The sequence below is a fragment of the Haliotis rubra genome, unplaced genomic scaffold, assembly GCF_003918875.1.
Source record: "Haliotis rubra isolate DU_JTF1 unplaced genomic scaffold, ASM391887v1 Scf2115, whole genome shotgun sequence".
NCBI classification, from domain to species: domain Eukaryota; kingdom Metazoa; phylum Mollusca; class Gastropoda; order Lepetellida; family Haliotidae; genus Haliotis; species Haliotis rubra.
Window position 1 is genome coordinate 36743 of NW_025766132.1, and position 27924 is coordinate 64666.

The following is a 27924-nucleotide window of genomic DNA, read 5'->3' on the forward strand; positions in this document are numbered from 1 at the left end:
TGAGTATAACTGGGTATAACAACCCAATTCAAATGGTTAAAAAGTGGAATACTGTTGTTTTACGTCACATTCATAGTTATTTCAAGTGGGTGAGTGAGTTTAGTTTTACGCCGCACTCAGCAATATTCCAGCTATATGGCGGCGGTCTGTAAATAATCAAGTCTGGACCAGACAATCCAGTGATCAACAGCATGAGCCTCGATCTACGCAATTGGGAACCGATGACATGTGTCAACCAAGTCAGCGAGCCTGACCACCCGATCCCATTAGTCGCCTCTTACGACAAGCATGGGTTACTGAAGGCTCATTCTAACCCGGACCTTCACGGTAGGTAGGCTGTACACAATAGAGTCTGGTTCAGAAAACAACCTAGTGGTTGATAGTATGAGCAACCGTCTACTCTGTTACGATTTCACTTTAACACCTAGGGTTACCACCTTGGGTAAATAAATGTACCTTACCGCTCGATCTTCTGTAGTTATATCTTACGACAAACAGGGACTGGGACGTTATCCTTTGTGCAATGTTATGATTAAATGTATGTCTGTGTAACCCTGTGAAGAATGAAGTGCACCTTATCATAACTATGGTGGTCATATTGGTAATTAATTGGAAAAGTAGACGTTTCTGTTGATACAAGCAACTGTAACAATAAATCAACACACCATAAATACTTAAAAAGCATTTATTTGTTAAACGTAATATACAAATACCTTTTGAATATAATGTATAAAAAAGAACATAAAACAAATGTAATATTCTGAGATGATGCATGCAAAATAACTGAAAACATCCATAAGGTGTTGTGGTAATATCCTGACCTTGCTTAACATTTCCATCTTATCGCCTGAAAAGATCGGAGCATTCACGAATGTTCTGCCAAACTGTGCTTCTCTCTGTTATGCTAAAAGTGTGTTCACATTGGCTAAGGTCTAGATCGTATACAAGACTTTTCGAAAGAAATACCAAACAACTGGAAAACAATTTCTAACGTTTATGTTTGATTTGTGAGAAAATTGCGTTTTGTATATGTAATTCTGTTGAAATTGGCTCATACCACAAAATGTTTGAATGTTGATCATGTGCATTCAAATTACATCCTCATACAGAATGTTTAAATCTCAATATATCTTTTCTGAATAAATGTCTATATGATTCCAGTCGGTGTAAACGGCAAAACCGCGGTGAAAATAATATGAATCAACCTCTGAAAATCAGTGATGACAAAAGAAGCGAAACGGGTAGGCATGTCTTGCCCTACCCCTCTTAAGAATACAAATCGTATCTATTTTTATACTTTCATGTGAGCACCTGACATGGGTAATAATACTTTTATCACATATGTCATTCTTTGAATGGCCTACTTTTGTAGTAGTTACATTACAAGCAACTAAATGATTCGCAGCCATTTCACGTGCAGAAACTTCCCCAAACTGATCAAGACACACTCGGAACATAATATTATTGAGCAAGCAAACCTGACATCGATATAAGGCGCTTAAAGGTTGACCCTTATGACATTGCATATTTATTCGACTGCCGATTTCAGTTGGTTCAAGACATCGACAAAAACCCTATCCATTGCTTGAAAATAATCACGTTTGATCCAACATTCTTAACTGGGCTTCAGTTGTCCAGAACGATACTGATGTGGTATTTTATCAAATGTTATGGTTATATTTGTTATTTAGAGGATAAAAAATAAACGAAGCATAATGATATCACATATTAAACAAGTATAATATATTAAAAGCAATTAAAAAAACCTTAAAAACGAATCGATTCAAAAGATCAAACTCAATGCATTTCTCAATTCTAAACATTGTACATAAATTGTATTTGTTACGGGAGCATACAGATAACTTGCCGAGATCCACAGGAGAGCTGTCATTAACAAGGTGACAGTTACGGAAGCATACAAGTAACTTGCCGAGATCAACAGGAGAGAAGTCATTAACAAGGTGACAGTTACGGGGTATGCTCTTAAACATAAATTTCATACCTACTATTTAAATGTGACATTCATGATAGATCATTTAACAATATCGTTCTGTTTCAACATGATTTAATTCACTTTCCCCAGAATATTTCTCTGAGCGATCTACACTTACATTTACTGGAGCCCAAAGCCGACATAATCACTTCTTGCATAGAGGGTAATACTTACTGACGGTTTGTCGCTTGTATTTATTGTTATATATATATGAAATCTAAATTGACACACACACTAAGGACAGAACAATTAACATGGAGAAACTGTTCTTAAATCAGGAGAAATAAACGGGACATCTGTATGTCCACTTTCCAGAACAGTCAGATGTTTTAGTTTCGTAATATTTGAGGAAGTGTTAACTGCAATGTTATAAAAGGTTTAAACATATTATCTACATATAACATAAAAAGAAAAAGTATTAAAAACTACATGTTGAATAAAACAAAACAAAAAGTAATAATCAAAATATCTCAAAATAGCAAGTTTATCAGCCTTGCGAGATATTTAGGAATACAGATCCTATTTTCCCCCGATGTTAACATACACCTCGCTATATGATACACCTCGTTATAACATACACCTCGATATATCATACACCTCGCTATGTGATAACACTGACAAGTTCTTTGTTCACCCGATGTTAACATACACCTCGCTATGAGATAACACTGACAACAGTTCTTTGTTCACCCGATGTTAACATACACCTCGCTATGTGATAACACTGACAACAGTTCTTTGTTCACCCGATGTTAACATACACCTCGCTATGTGATAACACTGACAACAGTTCTTTGAAAGATGCTCTCACAAAATATTTACAGTAATGAGATCCATCTGGAAAGTTGCATGTGAATTTCACATTTGTATTGCTACTGACATCGCATTTATTGTCGGTCATGTGAACAATGCTCACAGGCGACCTGAATTAAAAAGAAACGAAGATTTGTAAATACATTTTCAAGAAACGAAAAAATAGAAAACATACATAATGGAATTGTAACAAAGTGAAAAAAAGAAAGAAAACTCAACAAAGAACACCTAGCGAACTAACTCAATGAAACTTCATCTCAAGCAAAGTTTGAGTATTCCTGGAAACTGTCCATGTAGGCCTTCACAGAGTCATAGCAGAATTCAAATTGTTCCTGAAATTATAATAAAAAATGCAGTAATAACTTCGAAGCCAAGTCTCTGTAAATGATTCAATACTCTTGAGAAAAGTAGGGGGACTTTTAATTCGGATAGGAAGTGTAAGCGTAAGCAAACCTTGCAAAGACAGACATCTTATGAACGCACCACCATTTCTCTTTATCACCACCCCTAAACACAACGCATGGAATGCACGTGCACAGTACAGTAGCCCCATACACATGCATGGGGTGTCATTCTTGATTTTGAAGGTTTTCAAGAAAGTAGATAAATAGATGTAGACCATTAGTTTTGACAATCATCTTGCATCACACAATTCGAGGGGTTAGAGCCAGAACAACTTATAACCACACAGGCACATTTCGAGAAACAGCACTCAAATGTTTGGACAGTTATAAAAAACAACAATAATCAGTTCTTGTTTACTGTTTTGTGACTAGGTGACAGAGTATGCTGGTGCATTCATGTTACTATACAACCATAAATATAATCAGCCTAATTAAATAGGTATGACGAAAATAAACTTTAGCTTGTTCTGGCGTAAATGTAAAACACTCTGGGCTCTGTAAACATGAGAGCGAGTACCAGTTAAATTAGAAACACAGTGTATGGCAGTTAAGAATATGTTGAGAATATGTCTGTCCCCGAGTCAAGAATCCGGTTATCTTTAAACAGGGGGATTGTGGCATGTTTGCGGATACGATTTCCCTGTGTCGCAGTTTCCACTAACTCGGGGATCATTATCTTTGCCCCAACAATTGTATCAATGCGGAAGCCAACTAAAAGCAATGACCCCTGATCTCAAGATCACCCATATCATCACAGCCAGCCAACCACTGTTTCCTCTAAGCCCTGTAACCATATCCTGCGGTAAAGCTGCTCTCGGCAGTATCCCACACTCTCAGCTGGTGGCTGGAACCATTAACCAGCAGTAACTGCCTTTCTGTTATTGAATGCATTTTACTTATAGCTCGCCTTGAATTGTGCTTGTGAGATTTTATCTTCACATGTTGTTATCACTGAAGACGTCAGTAATTGCTTAAACCACCTTCAAGACTTTCTTTTAGACTTTTCTGTTAGATGACAACAGCGTCTCAATACTTTCAACATAGTTCCACAATCCATCATTACCGTGTACTTCTTTATTGAAGAATAAAACCAATTACTATAAGACATTGTAAGTGTTTCAGTATTTTTAACTATTTCAATATTATATTACATGTAAACAGAAATTCATAAAAAGTATAGTTTCAAATTACTGAATAGATGAAAATCAACACAGTCACAAAACATACACATAATACGCAACCACAGATAAGCCCATTGCATATTAAGTCAAACTAGGGATAAATGTAAACGATCTGAGTAATAATTTAAGCCGCTTGGTATATAAATTATCTTACCCGAGTGTCTTTTGATATCAAATATATCACCACGAGTTGATAAAGTAACAAATGTCCGAGGCTTGCCGATATTTTACTTTTGATAAACGAGTGTTGATATATTGATATCAGAAGGCACGAGTACTACGAATTCTATTTCTCATCAAAAATCACTCTTCCTTAGCTTTCAATGAAAAATGTACTTCATGTGACGTCATCAAGTTCATGACGTCATATCATTGATCAGGGCATTGTGCAAAATTTACACTCAAAACGATATGTCCTAGGAGATATCGTCTGATCTCCACACAAACAATGTCTCCTGTGGAACATAGTTTTGGATGATAAAACTTAATAGAACTATGACACTAGACTATGACATAGATGAAGGCTAAAGACTTTTGATACTAAAAAATTAAGTCTGTTATAAGTGAATCAAAGATTACATCACACAGATTAGATAGAACACTGAATAATCACATTAGGTATTTGATGACATAGATATGTCATGTTAGATATGTGACATGTTAGATATAATAATGAGTAGTATTTCCTTTCGTTAATGATTTGATGACGTCTCAAAATGTAAATGTTATTTTTTGAATTGAGAATTAATATTGATATCCACCTCTTAACACTATTTCATACTCTTTATACTGTTAAATAACTTATAGGAAAAGGTTTACATAACTTTGTGGTCTGGTGGAAAAAAGTGATTTATTAGTGAAATATGTGTGCAAGTTAAATTGCAAAATGAGGAAATATATAGCAGAACACTTTACAGTAAATGAGGAGTCAGGAAATAATACAACATAACATGTTCTTGGAAACATGGCATGCCATTTGAATGAAAGTGACTAAGAAATATATAAAACCAGACTATGACACTATGATTATTACACTATCCTCACCCATGTCCACAATCATATTATAACATACACCATGTAATAGCACAAAGCAACGACTGTTGTTTCAGTGTCGTAGCTTTAGAGTGTGTATCGGTGTCTGTATCCTGCTCAAAGGCGTCCAGGAAGGGAGGCATTCTACTTTGTCAGCATCTGCCAGGAGTTCTTTGTAATAGTTGTGATACTCTCTGGGTATAATACCCGACCGACAGAGTGACATGAGATCTTTTTTCTTGGCTGAGGAAATTGCTCGTTTTCCCGAGTACCTTCGGGTCAGAGGTCCACAGATACTCTGAGGACTTCCCCGGTGGCTGCCTGTAGACACTTTTAGTTCTCCGAATGGCTCATTGCTGTGCTCAGACTTGAAGAAGATGTTTTCTGGGTTGCCTTTAATGTAGCGCATCCAGCACATTGACAACCAGTTCACACGACCACCATCTGTAGGTGCAGCTGTCTGTTCAGGTATATATATATATATATATATATATATATATATAGGTGCATCACTCTGTTCTGGTATATATATATATATATAGGCGCATCACTCTGTTCTGGTATATATATATATATATATATATACGCACAAAATGTCCAAAGTAGTACAGGTGTTCAGTCATAAATATTGCATAGATAAATAAAAACAGAATGCCTTTTTCTCAACATGTTTCGTTCTTTACTCTTCGAGGGAGATACAATCTCCCTGAAGAGTAAACAAATTGAGCGAAACTATATTTTATTCATCTATACTATCTATATATATATATATATATATAGGCGCATCACTCTGTTCTGGTTTGTCTATAGGCCCATAAGTCTGTACTGGTATGTCTATAGGCGCATCACTCTGTTCTGGTATGTCTATAGGCCCATAAGTCTGTACTGGTATGTCTATAGGCGCATCACTCTGTTCTGGTATGTCTATAGGCGCATCACTCTGTTCTGGTATATCTATAGGTGCATCACCCTGTACTTGTATGTCTATATGCGCATCACTCTGTACTGGTATGTCTGCAGGCGCATCACTCTGTACTGGTATTGCACACTGCTGTGGTAAACATCTGGGCGTAGTATCCATCAGCTGTATTGATACAAACTGGGTTTGATTATCCTCAGTGGTATGATCTGGTGCTGGTGTATCCACTGACTCATCCTCTTCATCATTTGCGTCATACTGTATTGGCATATCCGATAGTTTATCAGATTGTGCTGGGGTATCCAGTCACACCCCACATGGGTTTGGTTCATGTTGAATATAATCAGAATTGACTGACATATTAGTGGCAAGTGACCAACTTTTTGCTGTGGCAAAGTCAGATTGCAATAATTCATCTTCATCTGCGTCGGACCATAATTCAGACATCTTACATAGACGTAAAACCAGAGTACTAAACTAAGGGACTGGCTAATATCACACACTGAATTTGATAACACTAACACTCAATAATCAAAGCAATTTAGTTTCAATTTTAATTAGTGCTGGCAAATAACTTTTATACAGACAGCAAATCTCGTAAGTGAAATACAAGTATATTACCACACTCATGTGTGTTATATTTAACAAGTACTTATTTTCTATTTACAGATATGACTTACCTGTAATGTCTTAGTGGGATTTCCATTACTGTAAATGTTCCTAATATAAACGCACACTTTAGTAAATAGCTCCTCTCCCAAGGTTCAAAATAAACTAACCTTGGCTAGTGTGAAACAAACCCTGTAAACAGCTGGGAGAGGCACAGCTTATATATGGCCACAACAGAATAACAGTAATTAAGACCATCTGATCCCGGAGAGAGGTCCTTATCAGCTGTAAGTCCTAAAAGAGCCAGAACATTCCTTCAGCATATCAATTGTTTTAACCGGTAAGGGAAATTCTTGATGGACACCACACAGTCTGCCAGAGGCGACTGCTGCCAGTTAAGGGTTTATGGCATGAGAATATCAAGCGTGGCTACAGCAGTTGAGCAGGACTGAACGGTGTATTTTAACATAGCATAACCTGGTCTATACCAAAAAGGAGAGATAATTGATAAATTGTTTGAACTCTAATGCATAACCACCTAATTAAGCCCCTGATTGCTATGGGCTTTTTTTTATGAGTAACACATCAGTATGTGAGTGCATTAATACCCTTACCTAAATTTGACAGAATTATTTACTTAAGGTGTTCTGGCACGAACCCCTCGAATTGTTAGTGTTTGTCTCTAGCCGGTTTTTTTTTTTTTGTTTGAAAATGAATATCGTTCACATGCAATTTCCCGTCATACACCAATCATCTTTCAAGAGCGATTACTGTACAAACAACCATGCATGGTCATAAGGAAGTACATGTGACGATGCACTCTAAAAACATTCATTATGATCATATCAACATTGATTGACTGCGATACATCTCCCAATTGTTTCAACTGTAAATTCAGAAACGAAGTTCCCCTACTTTTTTTTTAAAAGTATATAATGAAAACATTCATGCAAGTTCCAGTAACTGTTAGCACTCTTGGTGCTTTAAGCCAAATGAGTTGTCAGACTAATGATTATTTAATGCACAGTCACCATTGTGAACGATATGCCCATGGCACATTCTTCTTCTGCTACCGAGTATGCTCTAAATTCATAAATCGTCATACTTCGTTATATAATGACATAATTAATGAACTGTTGCTACGAACAGTATATGGGTTGCATATAAGAATTTGAGCCTTCTAGGAGCCAGAAATGACTCAAAAGGTCGGATATAAACATCAACAACCAATAAGCACCAATATGGTAGGCAAACCAAGAATCTGGGCGATTTGGATCTGATGCAGCTTTGGTTCTCGTACCGCGAATAAAAGGAATATGTCCATGTTCCCAATGACTGCGTAAACAATATTTCCATACCAGGTTGGGAATAACTTGTTTCCGGACAAAACGTATGCTGCGTATCGTCTGCTGGAGGGCGACTTCCTTTTCCAACAGCAGGCGCTGCACTGCGCTGGCAATAACACAGAAGAGACCGCTTCTGGTGGCTCCGTCCCTGAAACAGAGTAAGCCATTAATGCCCCTGGTCACGTGTCATAAAGGATAGACAACTCTGAATGGCAAAACTCGAAAATGGCTTATTAGGCACCACGTTGGTAACAACTATGGATATCTCCCTACATGTATACATTGTGTAACACTAACAGTCATAGACTGTAACTATACAAAATGAGATATTGAATGTTGCTAATAGCTACTGTACAGGCTAGTGGTACCTGCAGACAACTAGAAGGGGTGAAGGAGCACCAGCGTTCCACTGTCTGAGGAAGTCAATCAAGCTGAGGAGGCTAGATGGCGATTCCGGAAGTGAACTCTTCTTAGGCCAGGCGGGAGAACGGAACACGGTTACCTCCCTTTCAACGTTCTGTTTGGAGGAACAAATCCATATATATCAAAGGGAGTTTAGTTGAGGCATGCTACAGTCAGTGATACACTCTTCAAAAAAAGGAACGCACAGGATATAATGTTGATTTTGTATATACACAAATATACACAAATATATAATAGTTTTTGAATGGTGAAAAACACACGCAACAGTTGTAAACGTTTGTAGCTTTAGTGAACAACGTTTGAAAGACTGCACGAAAACATCAAGAAAAAGAATTAAAAGCAGAAAGTGCGTGCACGTTGTGACAATTGCGCTGTGTCAAGGGTTATAAGTAGTAAAAATCAGTCATCAATTTGTAATACATTTCTCTACTATGAATACACAATGCACACGACTGCATCGACAACAACACAGGCCTTGGAGCAACAACGCATAGGCAATACGGCGTGTCTAATGACTTCGAAATGAAGGTAGTGCGTTTGACATATTAGGGGACGGAAGTGGAGGGAGCCATGCCTGGAAGCCATATCTCTCTCACCAAATATGACAGAGTCTGACTGCAAATTGGTACATCGACCAATTCTTCAACGTCGCCTTCTACAGATTGTCAACAGACAGTTAGTTGGACACACAGCTCGTGTCCCTGTTGACTTCCTTCATCTGCCGAATCCAAACCAGATTGTCAACAGCCAGTTAGTTGGACACACAGCTCGTGTCCCTGTTGACTTCCTTCATCTGCCGGATCCGAACCCGATAAAATCTTTGTAGGATACGTACTCAGGAAACCTCTGCTTTCAGGAAGAATGGAGGAGAACTTATCGGTACAGAATCCGTAGATTTACGTAGTTTGGGTCAAGGACCAGCAGAGCAGCGGTAACAGCTCACGGTGTTGCACACATTCTCGGTAACGTACTTGTCTTGTGAAAGGGCACGCAGGATGGCAGTTGAACATAGTAACGTTTTTCAAATTCAACCTGTGCTCTTTATTGTACATGAAGTTGTACTTTGTGACAAACCTCAATATAAAGTCTAGCCACAGACAACAGTGACTGAAAGCATGAATATCGTCCCAGGTCGTGGCGACACACAACTGGTGAACCACACGAACGGAGTGAGTGAGTGAATATCGCTTTGAGCTCTATTCCAGCAATATCACGTCGTGAGACACCACAAATGTGATTCACACATTGTAGCCATGTGGTGAATCGAACCGGGGTCTTCGTGGCTGGGCCTTGAACAAGTGGGAACACCCCCCCTCCATGTTACAGTGAAATTCATGTGTGTGAAGATTGTTGAATGATGGAAACCCTCTTCGTATGGACAATGCTTGCTTCTTCAAATATGTACATGTGTCATTCAGATTTCTAGTACTGGTGCAAACGGCGTTTTGACATATACATGTAATTTAAAGACTTCATGAACAAGTGCACCGATTTTTTCCAGTTTTGCATTCTGCGTGCCTATGTCAGATCACTACTCCATAACAGTGTTAAATACTGTAACGTTTTATAAACATGTGGCCCCGGAACATGATCCGGTATATCAGATTAAGTAGCAAATATATTACCCATCAGAAGTTTAGACCCACTGGTGTACATATAGCCACTTACTTCAGGCAACTGTTCTAAACTAAATTTTGCAAAATATTCCTTAATGTTTAAAGGTACCGTTTACACATGAACTGATGTATTGTAAAAAGAAATTCGTAACGCTGAAAAGATTATTGTCATGAGTTCAATAAATGATACAAATCAGTGTAAATTGGCGATTTCTAAACAAAACTTTACACCAAAATGCAGCTGTTCACAAGCACGATATTTGCACATGCATTTCAGCAATCTGATGCATGATCCTCGTGCAATTCATCTGCATAAGGTCTGCAGTTGGTTCCCCCAAGTTAGTGGAGAAATCAATCTTTGATGTAACCATATATATATACATAACATATAGTGATTGTTTTAAGTGAGTCTAAAGTTTTGATGGGAAGTATACTATCAGAGCCAAAATATCTGATCACTGCACGTCATCAGGCCGGATAACATCTGGTGAACCCGAAGCTGGAGTTTCATTGTACAGTACATCCTTCTACAGAACACGGAACGGGTTACCCTAGAACCAGGAACAACGTGAGAACACACCATGTGGGCTGTCCATTGCACATTACATTCTACATGCATGTTGATGTCGCACTTGACCAAACCAGGAGTTTCATATTTAATGCCAGCACGAGCAGGGATCGGTTACTGCCGTCCACAGCACCAGCTTCCGTGTTGATACGGTGTAGATTCTAATACTGTACACAAACGTGGAAGTCGTGTATACGTGCAGAACAAGGATGTATATCGTCACCGACAATCACGATCTTTTATCAGTTTTTTTATATCAATGGTGATCTCAGAGACATGCTTCCCTGTTAATCTGAAACCACCATGTTCCTTCTTGTTTGTCAAGTGAAAATAGTCAATTCAATAATTTTTACATCATGAGATATTTGAGGTAATGCTATTTTGCCATTAGAGACAAATTCAACATTTTATTCATCCGTTAAAATAGATGCTTTTTATGTTCGATCTTTTAAAGAATAATACTCATGATTTTCATTTCAAGCAGCATGAGTCTTCACATTCCAACATTTTTCATTACACGTTTAGAAACTGCATTTATTAATTGCCTAGTCAAATCGTACGCTGTTGCCCACATCGTCTACAATTATGCAGTGAAAGTTTGCTTTGAGCACAGCTTAACGTCAGATTCACATGACAACTAAACATACGTCTCATAAAGGTAGCAGGTAACTTGAAACAGACTAAAATGAATTGTAATGACCCGAATTATGACCTTTTGATGTTCAGGAACTAAAATATACAGCTGTCTTCTAATGAAATGGTTACACGTGTGTGTTAAAAGACAATATCTACATGCATTGGTTCCTTTCCGAAAATGCGAATGGAGTGAATGGAGTTTTAGGCCGCATTATCACCATACGATTCAAGCCATATCACTGTGGAGGAAGCCAGTTCACCATACGATTCAAGCCATATCACTGTGGAGGAAGCCAGTTCACCATACGATTCAAGCGATATCACTGTGGAGGAAGCCAATTCACCATACGTTTCAAGCCATATCACTGTGGAGGAAGCCAGTTCACCATACGATTCAAGCCATATCACTGTGGAGGAAGCCAGTTCGCCATACGATTCAAGCCATATCACTATGGAGGAAGCCAGTTCACCATACTTGTAATCGAACCCTGTCATCGTCCTGAAGAGTCAACGCTTTTACTGGGCGACTGAACCTCCCCGAGAAGTACAGAAGAAATTCTGATCCGTCAGCTGATATCATTGCTGTCTTGACATATTACTTCAACAACTAAGCAGCTCACTCTCTCGTATATAATACATACCTGCGTGTCATTCTTTAGCTTTATTGGTACATCAGTCTCATTTGATCACTCTCTCGTATATAATACATACCTGCGTGTCATTCTTTAGATTTATTGGTACATCAGTCTCATTTGATACTCACGATCTTCATTGTCTCATCAATCAAGCATTTATTCACGTGTGTTTTCAGGCATCAAGGTCCTTTATACCTACCCCTTGGCTGTAACAGATTTTCTCCATAGTAAAGCCGGTATGTTCCTCAATCTTCCCTTCACTAACGCTGAAGGGACCAAACTTGGTCGGCTTTTTGTCTTTGGCCCAGAACATGCCACACTTCTGAGTTCAAAACGGGAGAAATGAATAATTTAACATTGTCTTGTTTGTTAGTAAAACACTAAAACTCACATCGGTTTGTTAGGTTAGGTAAACCATAACTGACACACAGTAAAACATTACACGAGCATACTGAAAAGATACATTACGATGTTAAAAGTATTCTCTTGTGCCACCTGAATTCATTCATTGTTCTTGTCAGAGTTTTACGTTAGTTCAGTAGCAAACGGTACATGTTTTATTCTATGGTAATCGTATGGTATCGTGTTCTTTTTTATCCTGTGAGTGAGTGAGTGAGTTTAGTTTTACGCCGCACTCAGCAATATTCCAGCTATATGGAAATAATCGGATCTGGACCAGACAATCCAGTGATCAGCAGCATGTACATCAATCTTCGCAACTGGGATACAATGACATGTGTCAACCAAGTCAGCGAGCCTGACCACCCTATCCAGTTAGTCGCCTCTTACCGCAAGCATGGGTTACTGGAGGTATATTCTAACCCGGATCTTCACGGGTCTTTATCCGAAGACTCACCGCGTCCATGTCGGTGTAGTTCTCCAGCAGGACAATGCCACGGACGTCATAGTCGTGGACGAGACGCCAGAAGTCAACAACTGTGGACGTCAGGGGGATTTGAGTGAGGATGAACGCGCGTCGCTTCTCATAGGACTGAAATGTGAATCACCAAGGGATATGTGAAAAAATAACCAATGCTTCACATTTTACTTAGACAATTATGAAAAACATATATTTTAGTATATTTTTTTGGTTTGTTCAAGATGTCTATGACAACAGACAGATAATATATAGATTGACACATTTGTGACAAAAATATTGGCTGGTTGGTTGGTTTGTTGTTTAACGCCGCACTCAGGAATATTCCAACTATATGGCGGCGGTCTGTAAATAATCGAGTCTGAACCAAATAATCCAGTGATCAACAGCATAAGAAGCATCAATCTGTGCAAATGGGATACGATGATGTCAACCAGGTCAGCGAGTGAAAATGAGTTTGAGTGATGTATGACATCGGGACAGTGATAAATACTCACCGGAGCGATGACTGCATTGATGTAGTCGGTGCCCCCCTGCTTCGCGTGTTGACAGAGTAGCGCGATGCTTGTCTCCTGTAATAAAGTGGTACAGAGATTGAGAAGTAGTCTTCATCTTAAACCTTTGTATACATGTGCATTCATGCATAGCTATTTGCATCTCGTCTCCAGTATATCAATATTGTATTCATTTGTCCACTGAAAGATTCAATGACTTACCCTTGCTTACAGTGAGAACTGACGTGCATACTGAACTAAAGGTTAAGGATTTGTACGTTTGGTTGGTACCTTTCACTATAGCGAGATTCCAGTTTGTCGGTTTGACTGGCACTGTGAAACCTACCAGGAAGAATGTCCTTGTTTCTGTTTTTGCCGATGTTCTCTAGGTCCCTGGCAGCGTCACTCACATGCTCAGTCTCAGGGCACTCGCAGATTTTCTGGAGAGTACAGGTTAATGTGTTGTAGTTCCTATGTAACCAGGACCCTGTTTCTCAAAGCCATCATAGCGCTACGACTATCGACATAAGTGTTAAGTCGTGGCGCTAAGGCTGCTTTGTGAAATAGTGCCCAGCACCATAATAGCTCTATGTATATTACGAACGTATAGATAATTATCGAGTCAATATTGACCAATTTTATCAATGTCAACATCTTTTGAGTGGGACGTTTCGATGGAGATTCTTGTACCGTTATCAAGCATGTTCATGTCTGATGTACAATTACGTCCATTATACAAGGTTAACTTGGAGCAAACATAACCCACCTGATAGGCAACAGCAAGGTTGGAGTTCTTCTTTAGCTGTTGATGTGCGTTGCCATAGAGACTGGCGGGTGTGGAGAGGACTGTATGGCACAGAGCGTCCAGGAGGCAGTCATGGAGGAACACATACTGGGACTATAGAATAATAAACGTATATGTTACAGTCAATGTCATTAATCTTGCATTTGAATATTGAGAGGAAATGTCAATATAACATTGACGTGTGTGAACATAAAAAACAATACAATAACCAGAACATTTAAGAAACATCTTAAAAATAAACCTTGACACAGAGATAAAATAATTAAACTTTTACAATAAAATCATTACTATCTCATATATTTTCCTGTGTATGTCACTGCAATATCATTGATGACATCGTCCTGCGTTCAGACAAAAACGTTTGTAGAGGCGTTTCCACTTTGCTTTCAACTGTACGTCTAACATCCCTTATTCCCAATACCGTGTGAGGTTTCCCTGTATCTACTGACCTGTGTCTGTACCATACTGACTCTGCAGTTCCTGAGTCGCCAGACACAGCCGTAGATGTCAACCATGTTTCGGGTCTCTGCGTCTTCTATCAGGGAGTCCAGAGCAATCAAGGTTCCTGTTCTGCCCACACCAGCACTGGGCAGGGAATGGAAGATGGTGATGTAATAATTTACCACGCCTGTCTACTTCTAGTTGTTACGGACAGTATACAAAGATGAGAGGCCGTAAATCTGATTTGTCTATATAAGTTATTTATAAGCTTGTATCGTATGTGGTAATATCTGTCAACAAACTGTTTTAAAGAGTCGGCGAGTGAGTTAATATTTAGCGTCACATCGGCAATATTGCAGCCACATCGTGACGAGAACAATTTAATTTATAGCAATAGTAAAATCAATAAATTTAGAACGTAAAAACCTGTCATCGAAGGACAGTAAAAATACTAGATTATGACAGCTCTTAATTTAAAACTAGTACGCTATCATAAAAATAAATCATTAGAGACAGCAGTACAATATACAAAAACGGGCTATAGATCACCAGCAACTGAAGGTAGATCATCATACTGGGGACTGCTTTAAAGAATATATGAAGTTAAAGTTTAATGACGATATATGAACATATACATCACAAAGGTCATGAGCATTGAAGTGAAACATGTCCAGCCGAACTCGTATACGCTCTTCTATACACTCCATCTGTCGAACTCTGGCCAAACTTCGAATTATTGAATTATAATGTTAACCGCTGAGTATTCCTAAATTAGCTTTAGATATAATCTGAGATAATCGAGTAATTATATTTTTAATTTTTTTTTTCCAGTCTAAATGTATAATTCAATTGTGATCTCGTCACGGCATGGCTGCAATATTGCTCATGTAAAGTCAGATTTGAACTCACTCATTCACTCCAGGTGTGACTGTACCTGCAGTGTACGACCATGGGTCCTTGGGCGAAGTCACAGAAGGTCCTGACTTTGTTCCTGAGCTCCACCAGAGACATGGTGTTTTCTGGCACATCCTTGTCAGGCCACACCATGTAGTGAACATGTTTCACCGTCCTCTGCATGCCTCCCTATGGAAGATATGCTTATGTATATAATTCTAGGTTCAACCTAAATTAATATCAATTAGCAAACAATTCTATATGTCGGCAATACGTTTGTGAGGAAGGGTAATTTCTTCTAAAAAGTTGAGGAAAGTCAAACTATGCCTTGAATCGTGATTGCAGAGTCCTCCGGACTGAACTACACAGAGCTTTAGGTATTTCGGTGTTTGTGTCTTTTCGATTGTCCGACGATATATTGCTATGTCACTGGGATACCACAGTGCAGTTTAAAATCGATACCCTAATGTATACAGACTCCAAGCCAACATGTAGTGTGTTAGCTCTTTAATCCCGAGCATTGGGCAGGATAGCAAGTACCGTCGTTTAATGTCCTCAGTAAGATGGGGCCGGAAATTGAAACACTGACCTCAGGGCTCTCCGAGCAGACGCTCCATCGACTGCACCACGGAGCCACTCAACTAAAAGGAAGGGTCTTTAACTAATTCCACACCTTTTCTGAACTAACTAAATTGAAATTGTCACTCCCACCTTCTTTATCGTGAGTGTTCTGATGGTGAAGTCAGCCAGAGGACAGGAGTCAGCCACTGTAATCTTCCAGGGGCCGAACGTCTTGGTGTCCTCTCCTTGTTCATTGGGCCAGTACGGCTCACAGCGTCTCTGACAGAAGACATTCGTAGATGTTAAATTCAAATCGTCAGCACCAGGAAATTAATATGCAGTCTCGCATATTTGCCCTAACAGGTTCCACATAGGGCACAAAAGGTTAGCAATGAAAAATATTTGAACTGATCGGTGAAAAACAGTGATGACACAAGGTGTTGCCACGAAAAGGATATGCATGTCCTCTTCTAACAGTAGGATCGACACATACTAGTATGCCATTTAACAGCAGGTGTCCGTTAGTACATGTCTTTCAAAGCAACTCTTGTTTATCAATTATTTCGGTTAGGCTGTTTCAGCAAGCATAATGGTTGCACATTGAAATAGGATACTGACATTATTAAGCGATGATTGTTTCATTGGCTACATCAAAAGTACTATTATCATTGAACTGATATCGAAACTAAATATCACCCTCCCATCTTCCGTGATATTGGCCAGCATGACAATGACAGGAGCCTGTTCTTGCCAAATCATCTTCCAGAAGTCCACAACAGTGTTAGGCAGAGGACCTGGCACCGAGGTCATAGTTTAGTAACCATGTGACTGACACTTGGAGAATAACTGGTTCATTAATTCAGTATACAGTATATAGAATGTGGGATATCTTAGTCAACATGCTGCTCTTTTAGGATGGAATACAATATTACGTTTATTGATAAAGTATACGGACTGAGAAGATATATAATCAAATATCGTGGTTAACACGTGGCCATCTCAGGGATTAAAGAACAGGATACAGAAGACAGAATGTGTGAAATAGTAGTTAACATTTGGCCATCTTAGGGGTTAAATAGATGGACACAGTAGACAGAATGTGGGATATCTCATTTAACACGTGACCATCTCAGGGGTTGACAAACAGGACAGAATGAAGGATATTATATTTAAACATCTCATGACCTGAATGGCATTGTACTTTACTGAACTCGGAAATCTCAGAAATTACTCTCCTGTAGGAAGTGGCGTGAATGTTGGCATATATATGTTTTCAGACTTAGATGTCAAATGGTTTCTTTACCCTGTGTTGCGATGTACTGTTTCCCCCTTGTTCGTCCCTGCAAAATACAATACACCTTGATTGAATCAGTAGCCTTTAAATAGCTTGATAGGTAATAAAGTGGTATGCATCTTACAACCATTTGTCAGTGTGTCTGTTTAAAGAGGAAATCCACGTTTGCAACAAAGTGGTTTAATTAAATTAATATCTAATATTCGAGTGTGCTGAAACACTCATAGGGACGGTGGGGTAGTCTAATCGTTAAAGCGTTCGCGCGTCACTCTGTAGACCCGGGTTCGATTCACCACATGGGTACAATGTGGAGCCCATTCCTGGTGTCCCCCGCCATGATATTGCTCGAATATTGCTAAAAGCGGTGCAGAAACATACTCACTCACTCACTCACTGAAACACTCATAGGTGCTTTCACAATCATTTCCATTTAGCTGACTAAGCAGTATTTCAGCGGGTTGATAAAGAGAATCCCGTCAACTCACATCGATGTAGCTGGCGTTTATGTAGCCACTACTGCCACCATTCCCTTTCAGAACTACAAGAGAGTGGTTATCTGAAACAAATCATGACCCTATATTCTGAAACTATATACATTCAGGTGTACTTAATCTGCATCAAAAGACACGGACATCGGATTCCTATACAGTACTTATCAAATTATAATCTACATGTGCAGTCATGATTTCAGTTTCAGATTGAACTCTTAAAGACTTCGCTTTGCTACATCAAAATGTGGATTTCGTTCTAAGTAATGGCAACTTACAAGAACAGAATTATCTTATTATCGCTCGTAACGTATTTTGCAATGATAACTACCGAGCTTCGTCAAGTCGTTTTTTAAAAACATATGGTTGGGAATCTGTAGAAGAGAACTTTTATGAATCCAATTATTGGAAACTCGAACCAACGCCAAAGGTTACGTAAAGACAAACAAATGAACAATTGGAATATGAAAATTCAACAGAATATTGTTCCCCACTATTTTCGTTAATCGTATTATTAGGAGTATATTGCAGCAATTAGATCTTACAGAAATAGTATTAACGCTCTCATACAATTATATTACAAGCACAAATTTGTCATTTACAATATGTACGTGTTAGTTATTACGTAAAATCATACAGGAAATACTTCAGCCATATCGTGACTAAATGCCACGAAACATTAAGTTCTTTATATATTTTATTGGAATTATAGATTCTGTAGTAAATAACTGTTATTATTTTGAAGACCATGGTGTAATATCACTATATATTAACCATTGATTAAGTAGACTACTTTGTCACCTGTAAGTGCAATCCTTAAGAAAGATTTGTACATAACGAACATATATCATTGCGTGCTTTAAAGCTGTAATAAAACGAATTTTAGGTGAGTCGAGTGGACTGATTAAAGACCTGTCGTCGATGGACAGTAGACTCTAAATAAATAGAATTTACGATATTTATGTTCTATGTCAATATCGTGAAAAAAATAAGCTCGTGTCTTACACGGGTAAATTCCTTTAAATCTATTCTTCGGGCTGTTCACTTGCGTCACTGCTTTGTCGTGAATAGCCGTCAGGCCTTTAGGGAGTTCCTGTAAATTCAACACCAGAGTGTAAACATTCCGGAATACATCTTAAAACATATTTCCTAAGCACATATGCAATATAGTGATGGAAATCATTGATAACCCCAGGTATGCATAACGAAAAGATGACTATCTCTTCCGGTAGTACCAAGCACAATTTCAATGAAAGTAGGTAAGGAGATGATGTGAAAACTGTACGTAAATGTTAAATATATGTTAAAAAGCAAATGACGCATAATACGTATTTTTAGTGAGACAACCAATAACATAACATTGATCTTTGTCTCCCAGGAGGAGGGTGTAGGCGCAGTTTCATGCACATGGACCACTCGTTCGTGACTCAGGCCTTCACAGTACGTACAGCATACTCTTTCACCAAGATTTCCTTTGTGGCTTTCTTCCTGGCAACGAATTCCTTGAAGGCACTGACTGCCACTGGAACACTACTCGGGACATTGACATAGATAGCCTCGTCTTCGTCGTTGGCGGCCACCTGTTCCGATGCATCTTGGCCTCCACGGGCTGCCATAGGTAGGTTCATCCCGTTAGCACTCCTTTCTTCAATCTCTGAAAACCACACAAGGAAGCAATAGTAAGCCGGCTACCAACTACTGCGTGTGATCTTATGGATATCGTTTACACCATTCACGGTGATAATTGTAACAAGAAATATAAAAAAGAAAAGAAAAAAGTGTAACAAGAAATAAATAAAAAAACACGTTATGAAATATTTCGAAAAATGGCCGTCACCACTGACTAATGACCATGCACATACACTTTGATGTACATCTGGTTTTACTTACTTTTGTCCCTAAATCTTCTCAACGGCTCTCTAAATAAAACAAAAATACACGTACGACTTATTGACTTTGGCGATGAAAATATATATTACATGTAGAATTTGCATTACATAATTTCTTGCTTCTGAACTTTGTCTGGTACTCAACTATGTCATTGCACATGTTTGGTTTTTATCCTCTGACAAGAAATGTTAAATAGTATTCGCACTACCTAAGATCTATATCTTATCATGGTGTTTCGTCTCTAAAATACTGTATTGTTTGTAATTGGGTTATGGGTTTATTAGTCCATACAAATAAGTAGAAAAACACTCACCGAAAGAAAACAACACACATGACAAGTGCGATCATGACGATTAGAAAGAGAATGAGTCCAACGATGAGATTTACATTCTGGGGGCCGGCTGCAATAATAACAGGTACACTGGTAGAAGAGGAGGTAACACTGTTGCAGGTATAGTTACAGGAATACTCATAGTGAGTGTAATGAGGATGGTTTATATGAGGACGACGATGGGATGTGCTCGAGAAATATGGAAATGGAAAATGAAGGTACTCAATAAGTATTCATTAACTGAAAATGTTATGTCCATAAAAACAGATCTAAAAGATTCACATAATGAATCTGTGAGACGAAAGTACCTGTCAGGTTACATAGCGATTGCAGTTCTTTGACTAGAATCCCTTTGCTTCAATATATACTGAGAGAAAAAAAATAAGGGATCAAATGAAAGCAAAATTTTCCAGGTTTCTTCACAAGCTGTGCGATACAAGGCTTGTGAGGAAAAAAATAAAGAACACTTTGCTTACATGTGATCCCGTATTTTTTTCCTTCAGTTTATATCGCTTCTTAAAAACACTATGCTCATAGAAAAGAATGGGAGTGCTGTGTATGTTTCCTCCCTGCATAGCATTCCAATACTTAACACATATGTTCGCACGTGATGATCTAGTTGTATATAAAGCGGGGTTCCAGATTATTCTATTCAAATGTTGGCCATACTGACTTAATCAGTAATGAAAGCCCTAGCAGTTACCTTCAAAAACTGAACAATACTCGCCACTTCTTCCGTTCAGACAGCCATGAGTACAGGAGCCATTCACATGGTGACACGTGGCATTGATACAGTGGATGCTGCAATCTTCCTTACAATTTTCGCCATACCTTCCATTGTCGCACTCTGGAACCCAAACAATTCTTTTGAAAGAAGCCGTCTTATATGCATCGTAACACATCCTTCGATGTATTCAATGTTTCAAACAGACACACGTTAAGACCCTTTGGGGACTCCAGATATCAGTCGCACTTAACACTGATTCTAGAGTTTAGGCTCTTTAATGTGTTGCTCCCATTGTGGGTGATATCAATGTGTCATTCTGAATTGGAGATATTTACCCCCTTAATAGGAATACACGATTTAGGCAGTGTGGAAGAAATATGAACATGTCATAGATACATGCATGTGATTAACCTTTCCCTTTTTAAAGGTAAGGTCAGCAAAACTGATTTGTTGTAAAACGTTTTACTTCCTCTATTGTAGTCTTAATATAGTGTGTATCAAAATTATGGAAAGGTACCTCGAGGGTATCCCTAATCACTACCTTTGTCGCATCTCGTTATGTTCAGGTCCTCGTGTTCCCATCCATCTAGACACACGTCACAACGCCCAGTGGTTCTGTCACAAGTCTGGTTGACACATCCCATGGAGCAGTCCAGCAGACAGTTCTCTCCGTATGTCGCAGGGGAACAGACTAGATGTTGGTGACAATAAATGTTCACATTTGATAAGAGACTTGTTCCGGGATCAAATTGACAATTTGTGTACCGATGTCAGTCATATACAATAGTCCAATCAGGTCAATCGATGCGATGTGTTTACTGTTGGTTACACAGACATAGATAATGGATTATTCACACAAAAAATCTGTGGCCAAAGCAAAATGCGTTGACACATCCATCAATAAATTCTAACAAACGAGGCATTAAAAATAGTTCAGATTTCATAATCAGATTCTTTTGGAACTGCCAATTTTGCCAAGTAGCTTGAAGATACAAAAGGTTAACCTTGTCATTATGACGTGAACGTTTGGCTGTCTGTCTTCTTAACCTGACAAAGCGAACAGTGTGAAACAAAACACCCATCCTGTTCCACACACTCGTCACTCAAAGTTTGGCTGTCGCTATTTAAAGCGAGGAAAAAGGTAAAACGTCTGCCGGTATCACGGATAAGTAAGTCAACCAGTTGTTTATTCGATTATAAAACCTTTTCCGTATTCTGTACTTGATTCGAAAGCTTTATGAAATTCGTTCACATAGAAATGGCAACTTGGTTCAACAGATATCCCAGCAAAATCAATGTCCCAAGATTAACAATATTAGTCATTTTTCGGGGAAGCAAAGACAATACCATCAATATTACTACCTTCAGGAAAAACATGATACATAACATTTGCCACCAAACAAGGTGACCATAGATAAAGTTACATTATCTATTTTCAGAGATTCAAGTCAGTTTACCAAATATGAAGGCATACGTGATCTGTTTATTTAGAAAACGATATGTGAGATGCTGGACTTCATCATTGATCATATTTGGGGATAATGCATAATGCAAGAAGTAAACACCCCCAAGGGCACCAATTGTGCTTCACGTCTTGCTGATCTGTTTAGTCGGTTTTTCTGCTTGTTTTGCCTGAGACAAAACAAAGGACATTTGACTGAAGGCCAAAGTAGCGATGATCTGCTATTGTTCATTAACGGTACAAAAAGCCGGGAACACTTCCACTAATATACCCACCTCAGCTAGAAATAATGGAGACCAGTGAGACAGCCTCGTTATGTTTGATATTTGGAGCTATACATAACGATAGAAACACTACACAAGACAGAATAACAAGAAGGTGACTTCAACACACCAACAGTCAATTTCCCTCTGTCAAGCAATATTTCAGCAGCGGCGACATTTTGTGAAGAGACTGTGGGTTCGGGAAAACTTAACCTCATGTAGGTATGCATGTTGTGTTTGTTGTTTAGACTATCGTCACCTGTGTGATGCAACAAATCCCTACAATAAGCCAATAGATCATACTCATCGTACCATCAACACAGTTTTCTCCAGTCCATCCGGCTATACAGGAAGTTCCACAATGTCCATTGTCTGAGTCGCATTTCTCAGGCTGACATCCTTCATGACACTGATTCCTGCAATCCTGGCCATATGTGCCTGGTGGACATCCTGCAAAGAAAGTCAGAACCATACAAGACTGACAAGGTTACAATATACCTATGAAAACTGATTGCTGTTACGTTAGGTAAAGACAAACTTACGTGAAGAGCAGTTTTCCCCATGCCACCCAGAACGGCAGTTACCGGCACAGTTCCCTGTGACATGGTGGCATCTGCTACATTGACTGCGGCACCGGTTGTTACAACTTGGTCCATACTGCCCTTTCCTGCATTCTTTTCAAAAGGAAAAAAAAAGACAAACATTCTGGGTGACATTCATAAAACCTTCTTAGCCCAAAGAAAATTTAATCTTTACGACTTACGATAAGAGATAATAACTCTTCATTAAAAGCTGTTATGAAGCTGAAGTTGTCTGTCATTATCACACACGTATTGCCAATCATCACTCAAACAGATCTTTGTTAGTACTATAGTAGTCCATTGCGTTGAGTGCTAAGCGAATTTCCAAGCTCGACATTCAGGATGAACAATTAAACCGCAAATAGAGAATAATGCTGATATTATGATTGTGAATGTCGATCAAAACTTTTCTTATTGGAATTGATTTGACAGAGTTTTCAAATCATTTACGACACACGTTAATGTGGGAACCATCCATTCAATACTAACATTGCGCACTGAGATCCTTAAGTAGAAACTGTTTCACTCACAACAAACACATGTAAGAAGAGCGTAAGGAAAGTAACACGTGACTGATATCGATTAAATTATCACTACTTACTTTTCAGACATTGCCGACCTCTCCATCCATCTTTACATTTGGAGTCACAGTCACCGGTGACGCGGTTGCAGTGTTCAGGTTTACATCCCTCGTTACACGTCTCTGCACAGCGATGTCCGTATGTCCCAGCAACACAAGCTGTAGATAAGTAGTAATGAAATTTCAAACGTATGAAGTATGAATAAGTTGGAAATTGCTTTCTCCTAGCGGACCAGTCAAGAGACTGGTCACTCCACCAGGTGGCGTTGATTAAGGGTATATATAAGGTTGGCAAATTTGAATTCGTGCTCTCGCTTGTGCAAGCAAGACCGTGTATGTTTAAAATGAACACCGACGCCAAATCAGACGCCATCTTGAAACGGCTGAACGCAGAGGAGGACCTATTGGAAGAATACTTCAACTCCCAACTTGGCGCCTTAAGACAAGAGTTTACTCAAGCTTCTACTGATTTGAAGAAACACAAAGCTGAGAAAGATTATAAACGTGGTGAAGAGAAGGGAATAAAATACAGTTCAATTTCAACAGTGAGACAATAGACTCTTTGAATACTCTTTTTGCGGTTCAGAATCAACGTTACGAAGAGGCTGAGACGGTTCTGACGTCAGCAATGTGTCCATAAAAGAAATTAACACTTTAAAATTGCGGATTCTAGTGAAGGGGCTGGGGAAACTGTGAAATTATGTTGCAAGTGATCTCGCTGATAACTCCTACGAAGACAAAGGATTACTTCGGCTGAGAACAAGACAGTCAGGAAACTTCGCCAGGAAGCGTGCACGTCAATCCATATTCCACATCAAGGTCAGCTCGCCGCTCGTCGACGGTCACTCGGCCCACGTACAGTTTGCTATCCAGCCTATTCCTGCTCTTCAGCCTAGCCAGCCTGCTCATCTTTGACGTGCCAAAAGTCAAAGGTCAGGTTCATGCTGAGTTATTAGCTTAAACAAATTGACATCCACTCGGTTTATCATCATATTGATATTTAACCTGTTCAAGCAGATTACCTTGGCTTCGCGTGGCAGATAAAACTGGAAAACTTTGCTTCTATAAGTTTATGGCTTTATTCTTGGGACTCATGTCAGCGGCTCGTGTGTCTACGAAAGTGACTATGCAGCAGGTTAAAAAGTGGAGGTCAGACGGAAACAAAATAGTGACATTTTTAGATGATAATTATTTTGTCTGGATCCTCATCATCTATGACATTTCAAAGCAGGTTTTTGTACGTAACATTTGTTATATTCGGCATTACACTTTCTTAGTAAATTACAAATTCACAGTACTCTGAATTGAGCCCCATCCGGAGTTCGAACTCACACCCTCAGAACCAGGCACCTAATCGCCAGCACACAAAGTCAACCCGCCCAGCCGCTCAGCTCCGCTACTTTGACCACTTTCTAAATGGCATTGTGTAATCACAGGTTTTGTACCTAAAGTTGAGAAATCCCTGTGGGTCCCTATCCCGGAATATTGAATGGTTAGGATTTGTTATTGACACTAGTCCGATGACTATTTCTGTCCCAAAAGGCAGGATCAACAAGGTTAAACTTGCGATTAATGCTTTGCTTCAGTGTATTTCTGAGCCAGTCTGTGTAAAGGTCACTTGGTCAAATCATTGCCATGAAATTGGTTATTGGGCCCGGTATCGCAACCTATGACAAGAACATAGCAAAATATGATTTTGGATACCTTGTACACAATTAGCCACTGCTGCAGCTGTTGTTAATTCAGATGCAAGTGACGTTAGATTTGCAGAGTACAGTGTTAATGTAAATGTGTACCGAGTTGTAGTCAGTGGTCAGAGTGAAAGCTGGGCTTAGTTCAACGGAGAGGAAGCAAAGCTGTGCAATTGGTGTTTGACAGTTTGATTTCAAAGTTAAATGGTTCACTGGTAACCAGAATGTTGTTAACATTATATAACAAAGGGTAGCATGAAGCGACATCTACAGTTCATTGCTCTGAAGGATTTTCGATTTGTGCCTGAAGTATAGTGTTGTGTTAGAGGTTCAGTGGATTCCCCGTTGAATTCCTAACCAAGAAGCTGATGTTTGAGTCAGTTTGTTTGATTGTGATGACAGGGTGTTTCTCAGGATGTTTTCTATAAAGTCGATGCTAGTTAGGGACCTCATCATGTGGATAGATTGCTTCTTTCTACAGTACGAAGTTGCAGCGTTTCAGTTGCAAGTTCAGTAATCCTGGGAGTTAAGCGGTAGATTGTTTCAGAGTCAACTGGAGGAGAGCTAGCAGCGGGATGTTCAACACCAAAACGTTTAAATAATGATCATGCATTTGCAAATCCTAAAATGTTCATAACATCAACATACCATCTACATCCGATATCCCACTACATATCGTGTACAGTCCTTATGGTTAAAGCGCCGAAGACCGGGGTTCGATTCCCCACATATGTACAATGTGTATGGCCAATTTCTGGTGTCCCTCGCCGTGATATTGCCGGAAAATTCTAGAAATGGCGTAAAACCATACTCTCACTCACTTTATGAAGGTTTGGAGGCGCAACCAATCTAGTCATGAGATCCGACCGAAGGCCTTTGTAATGGAGTCTCCGGGCTTGATATTCACGATGAGTAATTCAACCACAATTCGAAGGTAATGCTGATATTATGTTTGTGAATATCAATCAAACATATTCCTATTAAATTGCCTGGACAGAGTTTTTCAAACCATTGTACTTCACACATGTTTGTCTTATCCATCCATTCAATACCAACATCGTGTACTGCGATTTGCATCCTTAAGTAGAAATTGCCTCCCACTCACAACAAACACATGTAAGAAGAGGCGGAATGAAACTAACAAGTGATTGATGTAGATTGAATTATCACTACTTACGGTGACATTTTGACCTGTCCATCCATCGTTCCATTTCATGGTTACAGTCACCGGTTGACGAACGCGGTATTCAGGGTGTACATCCCTCGTTACACTTTTATGTACAGCAGGGTCCGTATGTCCCAGCAACACAACCACAGATCAAGTAGTAATGTAATGGTGATGACGCACTTTAACGTAGTACGGGCTGGTATTGAAACGAATGTGAGCAAATGTGCGTGCATCTATCATTCTATAAAGGGGAGGCGTTCTTTTTGGTCACTGAAATTGCAGCGATCTCACTATCAATCAATGACAGTTGGCAGAAAAATGTCAACAAACTTTACACCATCAGAAATGACCAGCGAGACAAACTTTATGCATCGGTGATGGTGGGATTACTGCAACCAGTGGCATTGTCCGACCGCATCACTTCAGACTTCCCCAACGGTAAATAAAACTGGTTAAATAGTGATATGGCTTTATTCAAGCTTAATTACGTTGTTGAAATGGCACTCTCGTCATAAAGCTAACGGTTTAAAGACATCAGAATCGCCACACACACACGTCTCAGTACGGTCTTGTCCATATGCCCCGGTATGCATAGTCTGAAGATTAAGTGGTGATCATTACTGTATAAACTGCTGGACTAAAGAATGTAAAACCATCCAGGGTTTTGTCTGCTTTTCTGAGATTGGCTAACAAAGACTGATTCTTCGAATGTACAACGTTCTCGAAGCATCTCTGAAATACGATACCAGTTTAAGAAGAGTAGAAATTGTTTCAGTCTTAACAAACACTTGTAAGAAGCGAGGAATAGAAAGTAACGTGTGATTAGTGTAGATTGATTATCACTACTTACGGTTTTCACATTTGCTGACATCTCCACCCATTTGTTGCATTCGTGAAGTTGCGAATTCACCGCTGCAGCATTAGTTTGCAGTGTTCAGGTTTACATCCCTCGTTACACGTCTCTGTACAGCGGGGTCCGTATGATACAGCAACACAACCTGCAGATCGAGATTTAAAATACGCATAATATAGCTTGGTCATTGTTTACCAGTCGATTACCTTAAAGTAATGGTTACGCTTCACTGAAAAGTCACCATTACTAACATGTTACCCAATACCAAAATAGAACAAACACAACTTTTACGGTTGTATCGTTTAATTCTGATTTTTTCCCAGCAATTACAGTTAGTTGACATTCACAC

General features: G+C 39.1%; 1 protein-coding gene across 1 annotated transcript; it reads right to left on the minus strand.

Annotated features, from left to right (window-relative positions):
* Positions 1–1703: 1703 nt before the first annotated feature.
* LOC124276708 (receptor-type tyrosine-protein phosphatase alpha-like) lies at positions 1704–27611 on the minus strand. Its single transcript, XM_046712353.1, has 24 exons — positions 27573–27611; positions 23885–24022; positions 23245–23376; positions 23015–23152; positions 21519–21668; positions 20954–21097; positions 20233–20320; positions 19920–19948; positions 19478–19683; positions 19035–19122; positions 18027–18097; positions 17551–17587; positions 16944–17041; positions 16398–16526; positions 15727–15875; positions 14801–14936; positions 14313–14444; positions 13893–13986; positions 13550–13624; positions 13032–13111; positions 12375–12497; positions 8666–8814; positions 8310–8445; positions 1704–3138 (listed from the first exon to the last, which is right to left on the minus strand). Exons 1-24 carry the CDS (start codon positions 27601–27603, stop codon positions 3064–3066), a joined length of 2628 nt encoding a protein of 875 aa, XP_046568309.1. The 5' UTR covers positions 27604–27611; the 3' UTR covers positions 1704–3063.
* Positions 27612–27924: the final 313 nt, after the last annotated feature.

What these genes read in the sequence shown, in the direction of transcription:
- LOC124276708 (XM_046712353.1), bottom strand. Translation starts at nt 27,603, where the DNA reads ATGGGTGGAGATGTCAGCAAATGTGAAAACC. An exon ending in TGTCAGCAAATGTGAAAACC is followed by an intron (nt 24,023 to 27,572) that starts GTAAGTAGTGAT and finishes ACTTATCTACAG; the next exon opens with CTTGTGTTGCTGGGACATAC. An exon ending in AACAAGTTATTCCCAACCTG is followed by an intron (nt 3,139 to 8,309) that starts GTATGGAAATAT and finishes TTATAATTTCAG; the next exon opens with GAACAATTTGAATTCTGCTA.